Below are 20,662 nucleotides of genomic sequence, written 5' to 3' on the forward strand. Positions count from 1 at the left end.
GTAATGAAATAATAAAATGTATGTATATAAAAATAAAATGTTTTGATATCAGCAGCTGTCTCTGTGGGCAATTGTCTATATTGTTATTTACTTCCTTTCAGAGTAATGGGAACTTCCCGTTCATGTTGTTCTTATTATTGACTTCCCTGGTGGGTTGTTCCCCAGTATCCTTTGATTAGGGTCAGGGTTCCCTTTGTGTTCTGTACTCCTTTGGGCTGCATAACCTGCTGCAGTTTTAGCAGAGGGCGAAACAATCCGTGTTCAAGTTCATGCGGCTCAGCTTACCCGGTGGATTGGACGCTTGAACACACAAGCACAGCAGCAGCTGGTAACCGGTGCAGGGGCTGGTGGTCCTGCTCACTTCTCCCAATAGTGCAGGCTGGTGACCCTGGCTCCTCTGACTCTCAGTATTGGTGCTTGAGTACTGTAGCTCTGAGAGGCCGCAGCACTCTGAAGTCCCTTTCAGAATTGACTCCTCCCACCAGGGCAGTTTTTGGTCTTCGATCATAAGGCTCGTAGTCATGGCAGTCCGCACCAGTTCAGCAACCTCTGTCAAATGTCAGGCACGTCGTGGTCATGCTGGCTGACTCATACAGGAGGCATAAGATGTTTTTGCTCACTTGACTTATTGTTGAAACTCACAGGGAAGCCAGGAGACCCTCTCAGGACTTTGGTTGGCCCCAGTTACACTGCCCAGTTTAGTCGACTTCTTCTGGGCTGCCCCACACTCTGAGCACAGTGGCTGTACTACTGCTTGGTCAGCCTCTTTCTACAGATTCAGTCGCTCCTTCACCCTCTTAGCTCGCCAGGCCACTTGGAGACCCACAGCTCTCTAGCCAGATACCCCCCCTCCTTTGTAAAATTAGTTGGCACACTATACCGGCCTAAATCTCTGCAGTCCTCCCAAGTACTCTGTGGAACACTCCCTTAGTTGGTCATGGAAGAACTTGAAACAGCAACCAAGTGGGATAGTTTGGGTCCCATTTTACACCCATTTTCGAGACACGGGGTGTTGATCCCTGTGTCCATCAAGGCTTAGGAACCGGTTTAGACAACATTGTTCGCATAGGACTAATTTGAAGCCCTACCATGTGTCAGATTACCCGTAGTAGGCATCAATACGGTAAATCACTTAATGTCCGTAATCTTTCAATTATACAAACAATTCAAATTAACACTCGAGGACTCTGCAGATCATATGTCTGAGATGATTATGTTTATGAATATACAAACAGGTGAAGTAGAAAGTGACTTGAGTGCAGACAACACACTTCCAAATGAGTCCCATGGAACCAGTGTAGTGCTTCTTATGATTATCCCGTTTAGGTGGGCATATAGGGTATTGTCCTTGTACACAGTATATGAGGAGCTGGTTTGGAGCAGACCCTTTTCATAGTTCATTTTTCTTCTGCATAGCCTGTACATTATTTTTCAGAGATGACTCCCACAGCAGGCAGTGACAGTGCTGCCTCCATCTGAAGCATCCAAAACATTAGCACAATGAAGTGTGTTGACTGAATCTGGCTGCTATCAGCCCTCTGGAGTAGCACTTGGAGTAGAGACAAGGGAGGCAGGCAGGCACTACCTACAAGATTCACTCTTCTTAATAAAAGAATCTTCTGACTGGCATTCTTTTCTCACGGTCTTCCCAATTGGCAGTGCTCAGGAAGCAATAAACATCAGGCCCTTGCTAACAGATCACACTTGAATAACTATACATCCTCTCACACCTTCATTGTATGAGACTACACACTCTGGGTCAGGAACACAAGCAGTACGCTTCCACTGAATGTGGAGGATGTACCTCAGCCTCCCATTTTGTGCTGTGTTTTATCAGATTTCATTAAGGATATCCAAAATGGACTCCACTAGTCTTGCAGCCGCACAATAACAAACAATATTGAGTCCTGCTACCAGTCGTCAACATGCACATGATACACACACACTTGAGTGTCGGCGTAGGGTCAGGGCATTACTTTCAAGCAGGACGTAGTGTATCAATCAGGCACCACACATATCCCTGAACAGAAAGAAAGGTTAGGTTAGTACTATCTATCAGAAACCCATTATGCTGCCATCACTCCTCAATGTATCTGACGCAGTACATGGACAGGTGTTCCATCTCGACTAGAGAGCAGGCTTCGTGCACTCCTCCAGACCACAGTCGTAGGGTCTGGTTCTCAGAACCATGATTAAACGTCTAGGCCTTAGTCCCCACAAGTGATTGTCTTGGGAGCTGGCCCCAAAAAATCCATATACCAGATAATCCACAGCTATGATCACTCAGGACATGGTAGCAGGTCTGTAATACTATGCTGGGGATTTTCTTGGCAAAACAGTGCCCTTGAAGCTAGCAACAAATATTTTTTTAGCAAAAACAACCAGTGCGTCATTGTCCACACTTCTAGTATACCAATTATTGTAATGCGACCAGCGCAAATCAAGTAGACCTCAGATGTTTGGTTAATAATCTTTTATGTCCAGATTCTTCCCTTCTCACCATTGGGACTAGCACTTCCTTTTGCGTTATAATGAGAAATATAGTAAAGCTGCTTGATATTGAGGCAGAGGGATATATATGTATACTGCTCTCCCTGGGAGTTGACTTCACGTTCGAGTGCCCCCACCTCAAGGGTGATTCCCTTTGTGACCATCAGTCCGTACAATTCTGCTGTGCCAGAATAATGTAAAAGTGAGGGGCTACTTATGAGAGAATTATGATGTGACTTCAGATAAAGACGACTAATTTCATTAGTTAGTTTGCACATTTCCTGTCTATTCTTGATATGCATGCCGTGGATGAGCTCATACTTACCCTTGCATTCTCCAACTGGTCTTTGTATTCCTGCTTTTTAAATCAGCATTATTTTGTTTCTGCCACTCCAGCTGTGAATTTGAAACGGAAATTATCTGCCTCATCCTTGATGACAACAAGTTACAGTGGTATGCCTGAGCTTCCTCTCTTGTTCCTTATTGTGTCATCGAGCTCAAAGAGTGGACTTTAATTAACAATACAACCTTCAGGATTGTGCGAGTTTCTCAGTAATAACCATCAGTATATACCCAATGTGTGCTCCATTACTCAGCTCTCCTCAGTACTGCACAGATGTGCCATCCATCACCTACAATCCTCGTGGTGTGGTCAGATTGTCTACTCCAGCGGTTCTTAACATTTTGACTTCTGTGAACCTTCACTCACTCACTACTGGAATCTGGGGACAATTTGAGCCTCAAAACAACGCACACAACTACAGAAGCAATATAGTATAAATCAAAAAAAATATGACATATTTTATATAATTCACGAATAAAATAGTTTACAGAAATACATATTTTAATGGAAAGGTTGGAGCTTTTCAAAATGATGATGCTATATGCTCGACTCTATGATATCACGTTGTCTTTTTTGCTCCTGATGTATGCTCTCTTTTTAATGGTGCACACAAGTGCTTTATTCAAGGGCATTAATTGTCCATACTAGATTCTGTTTGCTGTACTTTTGCAGCTCCCACAAATCACGCTAAGAAAAATAACTTTAAATTTAGCGCCTTCAATTTCAAAGTCTTTCACATTTACAAAGCATTTCATATTTTTCTGTTTTACATTTTGATTTAGATTTATATATAGTTTATTCATTTCCTAATATTTAATTTTGGAAACCGTCGCGGACCACCTCAGTAGGCATTGCAGACCCCAGGGGTCTATTATCCCCAGGTTAAGAACCCCACTTGTATCTCAGGCATGAAAGAGAATCTCAAGTGAGTACGAACCAACCTAGGTCGGGCAATAGGCACACTGGGGGATAACCCTCCCAATTATTATTTTGCCGGTCATCCAAGGAGAGGCCAAGTATGTAATGGATAATGATATTCCACTTTTCTGATAGACTTCTAACTGCAGATGCCACACCTTCGAGTATTCCCCAAGCGTCAGACTGGATCCGGACAACCTTGAGCATTACCTGTGCTCGCCTGTAGGTGACATCGATCAGCTTGGCATTGTTTGTGTCAGAAGTGATGTCACGGTGCCCAAATAACACCACCCCGGCGTGGTGGCATCAGTTCGGATCTGCAGAGCTACCTTTGTCATTTTGTGACCATTTTATTTTACCTATTTATAAACTATTTTTTAACTTTTGCTTTCAGTGTGTTAGGGACATGTCTCCTCTGAAACATACAGCGTTTAAACCTTGCTGAAAATGTCACTGGCAGATGTCTGTGTCAGATCCCCACTTAGTTTGTCTCTGTTGCCTGGGGTCAAGTCACGACTTCAAAGCTTCCTCCGAATGCAAGTGGATACACTCCAAGGCAATTTGTAAGTGGGTAATGAAGCTCCTGGCGACACGAAAGCGTTCTTTGGCCTCTCTGCCTAAACAGCGTCCTTCTAGGTCCCACTCTGCCTGCCGAGCTGACGTCTGGGTAGCTGCTTCTCACTACCCAGAGTTCCCCAGAGCCTGTTCAACACCTGCCCAAAGAGTTCTACAACAACATGCATGCCATGCTTTGGCCACTTACGCCCTCTGGTATGACTCTGGCCCCGTAATGCTGCAAGGTGGCCCGGCTGGGTTACCGCTGACTGGTCTGCTCCCACCTGGGGCCCCTGAATCTGCCTCTGCATCCGAACCACCCCGGCTCCCTCTCTCGCGGTCCCGTTCCCAGGACCGCTTAAAGAAAGGCCATCACGGCACTGTTCGTCTTCGCCGTCCAGGCCATACCAACCCCTGCACTTCCTGCCACTTGATTCTCCCTTCCCCCCCCTGAAGGGGGAGAGATGAAGAGAAAGGGTTTGGTCCTACGAAGGCGGACTCTGACCCCGTTGAAAACTGGTGTGAGAAGCTGGGTGACCTGAGTCAATCAGGGAATTGTAAGCGCGTTACTAACCCGTGAGGGTCTCAAGGCGCGGGGGTGGGGTTTGGGGGTCCGCAGATCTGTTTAGCTGAAGAGCTAGGTCTTGAGGGTCTTCCTGAAGGTGTTCAGGGAGGGGGCATGCCTGATGTCTGCCGGTAGCTCATTCCAGGTCTTGGCTGCAATGTGAGAGAAGGATCTTCCGCCTACTCTTGCTCTGTGGATGCGCGGGGTTTCGGCCAGTGTGAGGTTGGAAGATCGGAGGTTTCATTTTGGTAAGTGGAAGTTGATCTCGTCGTTGAGGTATTTGGGTCCAGTGTTGTGTAGGCATTTGTAGGCGCGAGTGAGGTTTTTCACAGTGACTCTTTTCTCCACGGGGGGCCAGTAGAGACTTCGTAGGTGTTGGCTGATGTGTTTGTGTCGGGGATGCCCAGGACGAGTCTAGCGGCGGTGTTTTGTATTGTCTGGAGTTTGCGGAGTAGGGACTTGTTGATGCCGGTGTGGAGTGCTTTTCCATAGTCCCGTCTGCTGGTGATGAGTGCGTGGGTGACTGTCTTCCTTGACTCAGGGGGATCCACTTGAAAGTCTTGCGGAGGGTGTTGAAGCAGCTGGAGGTGACGGCGTTGACCTGTCGGTTCATGGTGAGTGATGAGTTGAGTACGATGCCGAGGTTCTTGGCGCAGTCTTAGAGGGTAGGTGGGCTTCTGAGGGCGGTCGGCCACCAGGTACTGTCCAATGCAGATGGGGGGTACCGAGGACGAGGAGTTCTGTCTTCTCGGCATTGAGCTTCAGGCAGCTGTTGGTCATCCAGACCTCGATGTCCTGCAATCCTTTCTGGAAGTTGAGTTTGACAGTGGTGGGGTCTTTGGTGAGGGAGAGGATGAGCTGGGTGTCGTCGGCATAGGATGTGATGTTGAGGCCGTGTTGTTGGACGATGGCTGCAGGGGGGCCATGTAGATGTTGAAGAGGGTGGGGCCCAGTGATGAACCCTGTGGGACTCCGCAGGTGATTTTCGTGGGGTCGGAGAGGAAGGGTGGGAGTTTGATCCTTTGGCTTCTTCCGATGAGGAATGATCGGATCCAGTCCAGGGCTGTTCCTTGTATGCCTGCATCGTGTAGTCTGGCAACTAGTGTGCGGTTGGAGAAGGTGTCGAAGGGCGCTGATGGGTCGAGTAGGATGAGGGCTGCGGAGTGGCCTTGGGACAGGAGGGTGCGGATGTCTTCTGTGGCGGTGAGTAGGGCAGTCTCTGTGCTGTGGTTGCTTCGGAATCCGGATTGGGATGGGTTGAGGACGGCGTTCTCTTCAATGAATCGTGTCAGTTTCCTGTTGACTGTTTTCTCTGCAACTTTCGCTGCGAAGGGAAGGACCGAGATTGGCCGACAGTTCTTGAGGTTGGTAGGATCAGCTGTGGGCTTCTTGAGCAGGGGTCTGACTTCTGCGTGCTTCCAGTCGTCTGGGAAGGTGCCTGTTTTGAAGGTGGTGTTGATTGTGCATTGTAGTTCGGGTGCGATGGCAGCCGCGGCTCTGTGGTAGTTGTGAGGGGGGCAGGGGTCGGTGGGGGCCCCTGAGTGGATGCTTTTCATGGTCGGGCGGTGTCTTCGGCCAATATCAGTGTCCAGTTGGCAATGGTGGGCTGGCTGGTGTTTCTATGGGGCGGGGGGCCGTCAGTTGCACCTGGTGGATGGTCGTTGAAGTTGCCGTAGAGGTTTTTGATCTTGAGGTGGAAGTTGGTTCCAGGCTTGTCGCAGAGGTCTTGGGATGGGGTGATGTCTGGCTTCGCTGCGTGTGTTGGTGAATTCTTGAATGACACTGAAAAGTAGTTTGAACAATTCACCAGACTCTGCTATGCTTTCCCCTCCGGGCCTTGTTTTGGAGGGAGGAGCACCCTTTGTTACTGCGATGCACAGACAGCAGCGGTCCGTGACCTGCAGGCGTCAGCAGTCAAAGTCAAGACCAAAGTCTTGACTGAGGTGCTTCGCCCAGGAGCATGTTCGCTTGAGCCCTTGTTCCTCTTAAATCAACCCCTCACCAACGGGCTCCTGTGCACCACATGATAGCTCGATGCCATAGTCTTGTCTCAGAATGCTCAGCCTTCCTCTCCCAGCACCCTTCACCTGAAAGCCTGGTTGTGCAGGCCTCAATATCTAAGTTAACCCAAACTGTTAACTTCCACCTCACAGGACAGGGAATCCAAGAGGCAGGACGCCTTTGGGAACCATATTTTTAATTCCACCAGCCTTTCCTTCGATAAACACTGCATGCATCTTTGGCCATTACTACCATGCATTGTGGTACTTGGTTGCACAGCTGCTTTCCATGCTTCCAGAGCCATGCCATTCTCAACCAATCCCTTGTGGATGGTTGTGATTCAGCAAAGTTTGCCATCAGGTGCGAACTGGACACTGCAGACTCCTTAGGCAGAGCCAGGGCTTCTATGATGGAGCTGCGTCATTGTGCCTGGTGTGGTGCACTGGGTTCTTGTGGGATGTCTAGGCAACTCTGATTGACATGCCCTTCGATGGCTCTTACCTATCTGGAGATAAAGCTGACTGAGCGCTCAGGCGCTTTTGAGAGACCAGGACACCAGATCTGTTTTCTCTAACTGCCCAGTCTCAGTAGCAGTACTATTGCTCCCTCTGTGTATGTGGTTGGTGCACTTATAGGCACCCATTATACCAGCTGTGCCCGCCGATACAACAATCTGCCCAGTCCTTTTGTGGATGAGGCGGCGTATCCCATAAAGGACCCGTGATCCCGGCCCAGCAAGTTGTCCAGCCCCCACCCCTCCGGCAGGCACAGCCTATGAGCTTATTTAGTACACATTCCATCAAAAACAGCCATGCCTTTGGAGCCAGGATCAGGCACCACCTACCCCAGTGATCTTTAATTACTTCTGACAAGCGGGTGCTTCAAATTGTGTAGCGGGTTATGCCCTCCCATACGTGGAAACTCCTCCACCTTTGCCACCATCCTAAGAACGGATTACCTCTTCTTGCTCCGTCAGGAAGTGCAGGCTATTTTGGCCAAAGGAGCCATCGAGAAGATGCCTGTGGCAAAAGCAGGTTGTGGTTGCGACTCTTGCTACTTTCTGGTGCTGAAAAAGGACAGAGGACTGTCCTATTATAGATTGTGCTCACCTTCAGCCCCACTAGAGCCTCTCAAGCGTAACCTTTATTCCACTCATTTGTGCTAATAATCATTAACTGTAAGACCTCCCTTACTTGTCACTCTCACCTTTTGATATTGTATAGATTTTAGTAACTTTTGAACTCCTCATTAAAATTCTCTTATAAAGTAATTAATGGCATCTTTTTAAGAGAATGCAGCATTACAGTGTGTGTTTATATATAAACAAAACCGTGGTCTTACAGAGACGGTTGGGAAATAGAATGGCGTATAGTAGTAATGTCCCGGCCCTAGACTATCAGAAGCATAAAGTAGGCACGTAAGTATATTGGGAGTCAGAGGAAAGGATGGGGATGGAAAAACCATGGGTCTTTTCATAAAACAGGCTTACAATGGGTTCGGAGTAAAGGTAATATGTATTAGCTCCAAGGAGACATGGCTTTTGCCCTAAGTGGACTGCAACTCAGCTGCTGACCTGAGCGAGGCAAGAACTTGCTGATTTATGAAAAAACCTTATCAAGTTCCCTTAACCTCAGCGAAACAGAAGCACCACCCTTTGTAGCACTTAGATGTCCGAGCTTTTTTTTTTAGAAGCTTTTTCTCCTTCACAATACACAAGCGATCAAAATGCCCCATTCATGCCTTACTTTCCACTAGAAGCTTTCCTCTGGTTTTCCATTATCAATCAGTCCACATACCTCGCAAGCGCGCTGTGTGGTGGCCTGACACCCTTGCTTAATTCCGCTGCGGGATTTCACTTCGTGTGGACTGCTCAACTTCTTTCAAACGAAGGTTTGCTGCCTGTTCAACCTCTCTGGCATACATTGTTCTGATTCCTCCCCCTCGAGCACTGTCTTCTAACAGTCTGCTGCATCCCCATAAAGTTGGTTGAAACAACTTTCTAGTGGGCCCAGACTGCCCGTAATGATGCAAGTAGAACACATCCCTAAATTCCCTGTTGATAAAACCGGTTGAGTCTGGAAAAGAGTTCTATGGTGCTTGGAGATACCTGTGGGGAATGAGGAAATCTGGATCCACTCTGGTCACTCAAGTGTAGATCAATAGGCAGACATTTCAAGGACATGCCATAAAAAAACCTGCCTCCGATTTTTCAGTAGTAAGTAGCATGTTGTGATGATACGTGATTGATTAGAAGAATATAAGGGGCTTGTGACAAGGTCAACCAAGTAATTGATGTTGGCTTTCTAGCAGAGACCTTCATTCATCCCGCCCCCAGACTGAATTATGTGTGGTGGCAGGTATGCGAGTACGGAGGTGGGAGAAGGAGTCTGCATGGTCCTCATGGTGGGTCAGGTGGAGGTTTAATGCCTAATACTGAATTACCTGCCTTCTCTGTATGTTTATCTTTAATCCAGCCAAAGTGTGTCTGCAGATTTAGTGGTTTGGAATATGAAGCACCCTCTTGACTGGTTGCCAGCGTTATTATGTGAATAACATTTTCTTATTGGTGAATTTGTTTTAGTACAACATTTTTCTGCCGGACTACAAAATTGTGTTTTTTGCATCGTATAAAAATGTAATAAATATGATACAAATGTTTTAAGAAAAAAAGCTGAAATGATGGTAGGTGTTTAGTCCCAGGCATTAATATAAAATTAATATCAATCAATAATGTATATATTTTTTTAAGTGATGTTTTCTTTGATGAGATGGCGCTGCCTATCGGCATTTGGCACAGAGAAGCATGTGATACTGACTGATTAGGGCTATTTGAAGCACTGCAGTGGAAAGGTGCAGAAAACTGTTGTACGAAACGTTCAGCAGAGGTTAGGTATCCACATATTTCCAAAATTATTCTGTTCTATTGTGGTAAAATGTACTCTTTTTTTTCTAATTAGAGGAAGCAAAATTGCTGAGCTATATTCAGTTTGTGATGCAACATGCACTACACAAAAACTAGTTTGCGACTTTCTAATTTTAATTCTTGATTAAGTAAGATGCATAACATAGGAAGCAGTTGACGCCCTGTGGGGCAGTGTGTTTCTTTGGTACTAAGCACTGCATTTTAGAGGTTTGATCTTTTGAGTTGTTCAGGGCCCTCGGCTACTGTTGTTGAAATATAGATCTAGTCCTTTTCTATTTCCACCTTTACACAAAAATATTGCATCCAGCAGCAATGTACAGTAACTGTATCCAAACCAAAGTTTAACATGAAGATTTTGTTATTTTATTTTAATGAAGGTGGACGGTTCTAAAAAAGCATACCATGCTGCCTGCAAAGAAGAAAAACTGGCAATATCCAGAGAAAATAACAGCAAAGTAGACCCAGCTCTTAATCCGGAACAGCTAAAGAAACTGCAGGATAAAGTGGAACGAAGCAAACAAGATGTCCTAAAGGTCAGGATGTTTCTATATAAATTCTTACACACGGCCACTTTTTGCTTCACTTACATTATACCTCTTCTCAAGCAAGTCTTAACTTTTATTGACGGTAAAGCCAAAAGCGATTTCACAGTGTTCTGATTGTGGTAAATTCTTAGTAGTTTTCTGCTGTACTCTTTTTTCATGTTGAAACTAGAAGGCTTTCTGAGCTTAACTTACTGAAACGTTTGATGCTACGAATCACCTGTACGACTACTTTAGCCCTGCAAACCTGCCGCCCCCCCCATTGCCTTTTTCCTTCCCTTAGAATTGAGGCCGCCAACTTTTTTTAAGACCGCATTTCCTTTTCAAGCTCACACTGTACCTGGTAAGTAGTAAGTTTGGTGCTGTTCCCTTAATCTGTCCTTAGGTTCGTAAACTGTGAAATACCCAACGTATATAATTGATACCATGGCCAGACACTGTTACAAGCCAATCCCTTCAGCCTTCAGTCACACACCAATGCCTGCTCCCTGTTTTCCAACAGACATTATGGACAAGATGCTTGTTGATGTGCAAGCGGTATTCTCAGTACCTGTGGTTTTGGCCCTGTTTGGTGCACGTACAACCCTCCTTGTTTTTTATATCCTGTTTTTAGGTTTTAAGGTTAATTTAAGCTGTTCCTATCATGCCTTAAGAAACGCATCCGCTGTTGGTGGCAATTTATTTTTGGTCTAGCGGGCATTTATCGTAGCAGACTAAAGTTAATGTTCCACTACCTTACTGTTATAGTCTATTGTGTAACCATTTACTGAACAGTTGCTTTAATGGAAAGGTCATACAAAATGCTAACATAACATCCATTCTAAATGTAAGGCAGTACCTTCAAACAGATTTCCAACTTGCTAAGTCATTGTTTACCAAGAGGTTTATACTTCGATTTGTCAGACATTTCAATAGGTCTGGCTCTTAACACTGAAATGTCAGAGGACTTAGTAATTGTCTGAGAAACTGACTCATATTTGTTTCATACACACTACTTCCATGCAGGACTCTTGGCACTGCTCTTATGATGCCCAAGAAGAAACAAGTTGTCAGAGACTGGGAATGGCAAATGTCAACAGTAAGGGAATTTCCGAACTCAGAGGACCTTTAGAGGAGAAAGCCATATCTGCCCTTGAGTTTAATTTGTGGCAGAAGCCCATTTGGTTATCGTGGTCTGAACTTCAGTTTCTGGTAGGGGTGTCAGGCTTGACTCGTTTGATCTGATACACCGAATGGAGTTTTTGCAGACTTGTGGATTTTAGGGAGCCAGATTTTAATAGTATATATTTATGCATTTGCAGCCGGTGTAGAGATTGCCTGGCTGTAAAGACATGGCTTCTTTTCTGTGACTTCTTGATGTGTTGTACAGAGGCATGCTAAGGAGGCTGTGGATCTCAAAAGCTGGGAGCCCTGGAAACAACACTTTGCAGTAGCAGGTAGATGGTAGGGCTCACCACCAGAGCTGTATACTCTGTAGAAAAAAAGCAGGATTAGATGCCTACTTGTGTATAGTTGATGGAGGCAGCTGCTCAGTTCTGCTACAATCTGAACATTCAGGGATTATCTTCTTCCAAGCATGTTTTTTAAAAACCGTTGGTGTAGTGGAAAAGCATTGCCCAAAGAGATTAGGGATGGATAGAGAGGTTAACAGTCATCCTTCTACTTATTTCTAATTCTTGCAACTGCACTATGATGCAATTATGTGACAATTACAGTTAATTGGCTCTGAGACTTTTACCATGTCTATGGCTACCAAAGATTCTCCCCTAGAATATACTGATTTATAATATAGGATTTCAGTAGCCTACTTGTGCCTCGTTTTCCATTTTGATTATCATGCCATTGTTGTCAGCAGACTAGGTAAATAGCTATGTGTCTTCATTCTGAGTCCCATCGCCTCTACATTCCAAAGAGAATGTGGATCCGGAACTCTGTTCCCAATCTTGTCAGTTTTCAGAAGACTCATGTAAAGAATTCCAGTGTGATAGGGAACTATGTCCCCACTCCAAACGGCAGGCTTCAAACCATCCTGTGACTGCAGAAAACAGATGTTGGTCACAAAGCTGCAGTGTGGTGTGTTTATGGTGTCAGGGCTTGGGCCATGATTTAAATATGTGTGATAAATGTTCCCTCATTCACCCGAAGGGAGAATGAGGGAACATAGGAAGCAAAAGACACACAATTGATGGACGGAATGCAGAACAAATCAAAACATTCACCCCCAGTCAAGAGATCTGGGTTATACCCATCATTCTTTTGCTCACCATGCCACCCCAGCTTAGACCTGGCCATATGCAAATCAGTCTTGACCCTGTGCCTCATGGGAACAATGCAGCCGGAACTGCCAAGCCAGGCCCTCCCTGGACCGGAAACAAGCATCCTAGGACCAGTTTCGGGGTTTCACTCCTCATCAGCCAGGATAGCTCGAATCCAGAGGCACAGGGAGCCTGGGACCCACATGTGGGCATACCTGGCGCACTTAGGGCGAGGAAACAAAATACATTCAATTCATGGACAGAATGCAGAATAAATCAAAACATTCAACCCTGTCAAGCGATCTTGGTTAAATCCATCATTGTTTTGCTCACCAGAGGAAGTGTTTGCTTTGTTCTCCCTATGTCGGCAGGGTATGCCCAGACCTGAGTCCCTTGCTCACTTTGCCACTGGATTCAAGCTAGCCTGGCCGAAGAGGGGTGTTACCTCGAAACTGGTCCCAGGATACTTGTTTCCGGTTCAGGGAAGACCTGGCTTGGCAGTTAGAGTTGGTCTGTTCCCATGAGGCATAGGGTCAAGACTGACTTGAATATAGCTGGGTCTGAACTGAGGAGGCGAAGTGAGCTAAAGAAAGATGATGGATTCAACCCAGATCTGTGACTGGGGGTGAGTGTCTGAAAAGTTTCAGCAATCCATCCATCATCTCCTTGTGTTTGCTTTGCCTCAAACATAAGAAGGCACTGCCTTCATGTAAGTCGCGCACCAAGACGTGGGCACACACTTGGTCCCATTCAGAAGGCTGTTACTGTGAGTGCTATACTTAATTTTTATAGTACTCCGGTAGCTTGAAATCTAAGTCCAAGTGCAACCACAAAAATGCACAACGGAACTCAACTCCATCCTGCCACTCTGAACTCCTACGTGAGGGCACGAGGGCATCACAATGTCAGTCCTACATCTTTGAGGTCTTTGGTGGTCATGGTCCAGTTCCTCAACTGATCCTGGTGTGGTCTGAGTTTCCTGGGCCATTGGTGACACTGCAGCCTTCAAAGAGGCCATGCTGCAAATTTTTGGTGCACTTCTGGAACCCTCTGGTGTGTCTTTGGGCCAGAAGGATAGTCTGGTTACCACTGGTGGACCCTTCAGCTGCACTGTCTGACCCCTGAAAACCTTGTTATGTGACCCATACGGCTACTGGTACAGACATCCACTCAGGCTTTGAGACTCACTCTTGTCTCTTGCACATTGACTCCAGTACGGATGTCACTGGTGCTGGAAGAGGATAAGGTACTGACTGACTGATGTGGATGTCGGACTTTCAACTGACTTTGACCAGATTTCGTCTGATATCGGCCTATGAAATCACAAAAGCTCAACCCATCATTATGCACCCTGATTCTGACACATTGCCTCTGCCATGTCATACACGTCAGCGGAAGTTCCATTGTCTTTTTGTCTCTGACTTCAATTCTATTCCAGAGCAAGAGATAAGCCAGGGTTTCGATGATGATGATGATGGCTTTCTCCCCCTCACTAAGTGGTTAATGCCTTCTTCATGGATTTACAAGATGCCAGTAGGCTTGACATGTCTCCTCAAGTAGGGCTTGACTCACCACTTGGACCACCAGCAAAAGAAACTACCTCATTTGCAGTGGTGGTCCGTAAGGCATCTGAGGCACTGGATTTATAGTGTCCTTAAGTTGAGACCAAACTGAACATCCTGACCGAAATCTTTCAGCCTGGGCTAGCTACTTATGCACCCTTCCTTCTTTTCAATTAGGTCATTGCTGAAACCTTCATGGCCACTTGGTTGAAGCCTTGCTCCTTCCCACCTGTGATTAGGCAGGCAAGGCATCACAGACTGGCTGCGGGCGATCCTGATTTTCTTACCATTCATTCTGCAGCAAGGAGCCTTGTTGTACAGGCCAACCCCAGTAAAATGAATCTCCGCTCATTCTCAACCACTCCTCCAGATAGAGATTCTAAGGGGTTTAAGGTTTTTGGCAAACATACATTTTCCTCCACCAGACTAGCATTGTGGTCAGTAAATGTTGCTTGTTTACTGGATTGGTATACACATGACCTGTAGGACGTGGCCAGTGAGATCTTGCTGGCAGTCCTGGATGACAGTAGCACCTCTTTGGCCCAGACAATTCATGATGGACAGAACAGGGCTAAATAAGTTACCTGCGTAGGATTGGATAATACGCATTGCCTGGGGAGTGCAGTCAGTACTAGTGTTGTACTTTATCGACACGTGTGGGTGTGTGCCACAGGAATTGGTCCAGACTTGCCTTGACTGCATCAGTCTACCAGCTCTCGGCCTAGCCCCTCAAAAGATGAGGAGAGACTCCATTGGCTAGTAAAAAAAAAACAGCTTTTAGCTTTTATATTGATCGTACCAAAGAACACAGTTTGGCCGGAGCCACTTTTTCTGGGGTTCTGAGGAGTGAAGAATGGGAAGGCTGTGCAGAAGAGGACCCTATTGAGGTGGATAGTTCTTTGCATCTATATCTGCTACAGACCGGTCAAGAAGTAGTCCGTGGAAGGTCTGAAAGCCCGTTCTACCAGGGCTAAGGCTGCTACCTCTGCATTTGCTTATGGAGTGCTTATCTTTGACATCTGCCGGTCAGTGACATGTGCATCAATGCACACGTTCCTAAAGCACTACTGCCTTGACAGCAATTTCAGCTATAATGGCACTTTGCTCACTTGGTGTTCAGCACTTTTTGGTCTGATCCCACTACATAGACCCTCCATTCCGGGAGGTACTGCTTTGGTATCTATTGTAAGGTGAGGAATCTGTAGTTAGAAGTATCCACCAGACGTTACTTACCTTTGGTAGGGCACTTTTTGATGAACATAGCATCTAACCGCAGTTCCTCACTGCCCCCCACATCTCCCTGCTCAGTAGAGTTTCTTCTTTTTAACATCTGAAGAGTTTCCAAGTTAGCCCTTGGGACCAACAAATAAAAAAACTGACATCAGCGTGCAGGAGTGGAGCTTATATGTGGCTCTGTTCCATCACTCCCAGGCCAGTATGGAGTCAGTGCAGAGCTGTAAGGTGCCACATTGTGGTGTTCCAAAACACTGCTGAAGAAATGAATGAAATGAAATGAAATGAATGAAATGAAAAAGTAACTTATATTGCGCAACTAAAACCCGAAGGCATCAAGGCGCCTATCAAAAGTTTTTCAAAACGGCAGAAACAGAACTACGGGTAGGCTTGAGCAAATAGCCGGGTCTTCAGGGCCTTTCTAAAGGACTGCATATTGGGGAGGGACTTAATTTCAACAGGTAGAGCGTTCCACATTTTAGGGGCTAGGCTAGAAAAAGCTCTGCCACCCCATTTGGCTCTACGGACACGGGGTACAGATAGCAGAGATTTATTAGTGGAACACAGATTTCTGGAGGGGGTATAAGGAGCCAAGAGGTCTCTTATCCCACCTGGCCTATTTCTTGCTAAGGCCCCATAGGTCAGACACATTATTTTAAAGGAAATCCTGTCCTCAATCGGGAGCCAATGTAGAGATTTCCTTGCAGAGGTGGCTGACGCACGTTTGGGTAGGTCTAACACAAACTTGGCCGCCGCATTCTGGACCATTTGTAAGCGCTGAAGCAGCCCCTTATTGAGTCCTGCATACAGCGCATTACAATAATCGAGTCGGGAGCCTATGAGTGCGACCACGACTTGCTTTCTCGCCTGCAGAGATAGATAGTGCTTAATCTTCCTTAAGATGTAGATTAAGCCCCAGCATGTAGAGATTGTTCTGTTCACCTGCTGACGCATACTGAGGGTAGGGTCGATCAGGACTCCCAGATTTTTAGCTGTGGCAGCAGGTACCGGGCATACTCCCAATGATGCGGGCCACCAATTTGCCGACCAAATGTCCTCCTTTCCTCCTAACACCAGGTTCTCCGTCTTCTCACCATTTAATTTCAATGAATTTCAAATCATCCATTGAGCGACTGCCTCCATACAGAGTCTAAAATTGGAGGCAGCCAAGCTGACAGGCTGGGAGAGAGAGACCAAGATCTGGGTGTCGTCAGCATAGGAAACTACCTCCATCCCAAAAGATCTAATAGGTCTGGCAAGTGGGGTCACATAGATGTTAAAAAGGGTCGGACTTAATGCCGACCCTGCGGGACCCACAATGCACAGGCAGGGATGGAGATAGAAATTCGCCCAGCTTAACTCTCTGTTCCCTCTGGTCAAGGAAAGAGGACAGCAGACTAAGTGCGGACCCCTCCACTCCAATCTCCCTCAGACAAGATGTTAACACCAGGGGAGAGAGGGTATCAAACGCAGCAGTAAGATCTAACAGGATGAGGAGGGTGGTCTGGCCCCTATCAACTCGGGTGCGGATGTTATCCAACACTATGGTAAGGGCCGACTCGGTGCTATGCCCCCTCCTAAATCCATGCTGCGAATGATCCAAATGACCAGAGTTTTCCAGAAAGACTGCAAGATGCTGGTTGAGATGGGTTTCCAGCATCTTAGCAGGAGCGGGGAGCAACGAAATAGGACGGCAGTTCTTAAGAACCCCTGGATCCAATGTTGGCTTCTTAAGCAATGGCTTTACCACTGCCCTCTTCCATTGCGAGGGGAAGATACCATCCCTCATTGCCCTATTCATGATATCCAGAAGGGGAGGCAGAAAAGTCTCCTTGCACAGCTTAAGGAGCTTAAGAGGGCAGGGATCCAAAGGGGAGCCCGACCTGGTCTTATTTAGCAGGTTCTCTAATTCCTGAAGTGAAAGGGGTGGAAAAGAAGATAAGCACCCTACAGAGATGTCCTCCACCGGAGTTGGAGCAGAAGCAGAAAGACCAGAGGAATCACTGATTAAAGCCTTCTGTAGCTCTAAGGCCGAGTAGATGTCAACAATCTTTGCCTGGAAGAACAGGGCTATGTCGTTGCAGAGCTGCTGAGAGCCAATAACGGGACCTGGAATCCGTAGGGAGGTGAGGGAATCAACAATTTTAAAAAGCTCTTTCGGAGAGTGAGGTGGTACGAGCAGTAAAGTATTCCTGCTTAGCTCTAATTACCTCCGCTTTATAGCCCCTCACTAAGATTTTATGGGCTTCTTTCTCCCTCAGATCCCAGGTAGCCAGCCAGAGGCGCTCCTGCCTCCTAACACCCTGCCTAAGGAGTCTTAATGGCTCCGAGAACCAGGGGGCCGACGGCTTTTTCCTGGCTGAGTAGTGCATACGGACGGGGGCAAGTTCATCCAGTGCCGTTATGACGGCCTTTTCTAATTGAGAGACCGCCGAGCACACATCTTCTTCCTGAGAGATGGTCGCATTGGGAATTCTAGGGGCAAGAGTGTCATTAGAGATGTTATTGAAATTCCGCCGAGGTTCCAATTTACTCAAACCCTTACCATAGCTATTCATACTGAAACAGGACACCTCTATTGGGACAGCATAGTGATCTGTCCATGAGAGAGGGAGAGAATCTTTAACAGTCAACCTGCTGTCATTTGAGAAAACCCCATCAAGCGTATGGCCCGCTTGATGTGTAGCACCCCTCACAAGTTGGTTAAGGCCACAGGCAGATAGAACATCCAGCAATGATTGAGTTTCACTAGACTCCAAGTTCTCTAAATGATAGTTCAGGTCTCCCAGGACCGTTAAATGCTCACTACCAAAGTAGGGTTCTAAGATATTGAGCATATGTTGACGAAAATCAGCTCTAGACCCAGGAGGTCGGTAGATCAGGACACCTGTAAAGGGAATGTCGAAGGAGCTTTTTAAGGAAAAATACAGGGCCTGAAAAGCATCCTTAGGGTCAGACAGAGGAGAAGTGTGACATAGAAGATTGTCCTTATATAAGATGCCCAGCCCTCCTCCTATACGTCCTACTCTGTCCTGCCTGGCCAAAAAGTAGCCTTCTGGGACAGCCTCCACTAGGTCTGGACCCGAGGAGTCTTTTGCCCAAGTTTCAGTGACGAAAACCGAGGAGGGTTTTTTATCTAGGACAAAGTCCCTGAACTCGACATTATGCTTAATTAATGATCGGGCATTAATAAGGAAACCAAATTCCCTCGAAATGTTTCTAGATCCACTCTGGCGCCTGGGGAGTACTTTAAGACTAGGAATCTGTGATTAAATAAAGTATCCACTAGAAAAAGCGTTATTGAAGGTAAGTAACTTGTTCTATTGAGTGTTTTTTTACACTATAATACCATTTTGTAACAATTGCCCTGTAGTTGATCCCCTGGGCTTTTGAGATTGCTATGGCTACCGAAGGTAAGTAAGTTGTTCTATTGGACGTTTTACTTCGGATTCTACTTCTGACATTCTCTTGTTGTTTTAGTCTTCTCCTGTCCCCTTTTTTTTACCTACCTTTTACAGTTCTCTTCTTCTCTGTCTCTGTATGTGCTATTTATGTTGTATTTCTAGGTTTGTCTTTGCATCTGTTTAATCTGTTCTTGTCTCCCCGTCTGTCCATCTTCTGGGTCTGAGCTGTGTCATTTCCTCTGTTTGTATTTCAGCATCGTTTATCAATCTGGCTTGGTTATATTCTCTGTTGCTGTCTCTCAATTTTATTAAATGCATGTCTGTCTTTTTCTGAGCTTTTCCTTTACTGATTGAGGTACTTTTCCTCTGGTTTATGCTGTTTTTTTCATAGTGCGCCAGGCAAATACAACACTTACATAGCATAGTTTTGTTTCTTTCAGACATTCACCATCAACACAGCCAGTAATGTCTCAAAAAATGCAGCCCATTTGCTTATCTGAAGGGTAATGGATATTTATGTACTGAATGTGTCTCTCTCTCTCTCTCTTTTCTCTTTATTACGTATGTTGGAAGCCAGGAGTTTCTATATTCTGTGTGACTTGACTCTTGCTCCCTATTCCGGAGGCCAAAGGTTTTAACTGCGGATCCTGCAATCCTTATTTTCTAAAGCACACAACCAACCCTGTTGACTGAGCAACCTAAGGACTGACATGCATATATGTAACGTTGTGTGAAATTCTTTTCAGGTAGAACAATCAAGAATCTATTGAAAGTTAATGTGTACCTTCTACATCATATTGATAGAATTGATGATAATTAAATATCTCAATATAGAAAACATAAAGATCTGATATCGGAAGGCAAAAAAAATCTTACTTTCAATAGCGAAATTACAGGCTCAGCAAAGACGAGAAAGACTTGGTCAGCCAAACATCAAACATTATCTCAAAAGCTTTACATGCATGCACATTGCTGTGGCATCAGACATTTGCATAGACTCCTGTCTGGTTTGAACTGGAAGTATCTATGTTGGACCCTATAACATATTGTCTTTTTTTCTACCCGGTGATCATTTAAAGTCAAACACCCTCTACAGAGCTTAAAAATTTTAAAACTAATAATTTAAGAAAACAACATAGGAATTGTCAGGAATTATTCAGTTCCAGTTTCGCTCTAATTTGGATCCATATGTTGCTCAGGGTAAGTGGTAGATAAATACTTTGGAAATCCTGGGTGAGGAAATTTAGTATTACAATTTCGTGGCTCCTTTTGGAAGGAAGAATAATCCATTTCTGACAGATACTTCTAACCACAGATTCCTCAACTTGTGTATATTTCCAAGTGCTAGACTGGAGGTGGAAACTCAAAAAAGCAGTGCTGCTGTGTTCTGGTAGGTAGTGCAATGCAGCTCCATGCTGACTTTGCTCCACTCCAAAAGTGACCCAGGACATCAGTTCCTTTATTTTCACCCCTTCGGATGCGGATCTGGTGCTCTGTTCATTTTCCTAATACCGTGAAGCAATGTTTTTCTCATCTATTGTTTTCACTTGTATACTTCCAGTCTGCAAGGGAACATAGCACTCCCTAAAACTACAGGCTTTAAACCTCATAGGGACTGTCTCAAACACGTGTGTATAACAGATCCTCACAAGGTGTGCCTCTGTTGTTTGGTGAATCAGATGAACCAAAGAGCTATCCTATAACATGAAGCACACCTCTAGGTGGCAAAACACCATAAGACTCCGCATGGGCCTTGGTCTCGGTCGAAGTAGAGAGTGTGGGCCCACTCTCTATCCCAACCTAACAACCACAAGTTCACATCATGCATTCCCAGGTCAGCATGGATTCGTATATTGATCACAATGTGGGTG

General features: G+C 45.7%; 1 protein-coding gene across 4 annotated transcripts in view; it reads left to right on the top strand.

Annotated features, from left to right (window-relative positions):
• Positions 1-20,662, top strand: part of PACSIN2 (protein kinase C and casein kinase substrate in neurons 2) — a 581,107-nt gene that overhangs the window by 364,602 nt on the left and 195,843 nt on the right. For all 4 annotated transcript variants that reach the window (XM_078673888.1, XM_078673891.1, XM_078673889.1 and 1 more), the window contains exon 5: positions 10,173-10,328. In XM_078673888.1, the coding sequence (XP_078530014.1) occupies positions 10,173-10,328 (156 nt within the window). The remainder of the gene's footprint in view (positions 1-10,172; positions 10,329-20,662) is intronic.

Source organism: Lissotriton helveticus, chromosome 1_1 (assembly GCF_964261635.1).
Source record: "Lissotriton helveticus chromosome 1_1, aLisHel1.1, whole genome shotgun sequence".
Taxonomy (NCBI): Eukaryota; Metazoa; Chordata; class Amphibia; order Caudata; family Salamandridae; genus Lissotriton; species Lissotriton helveticus.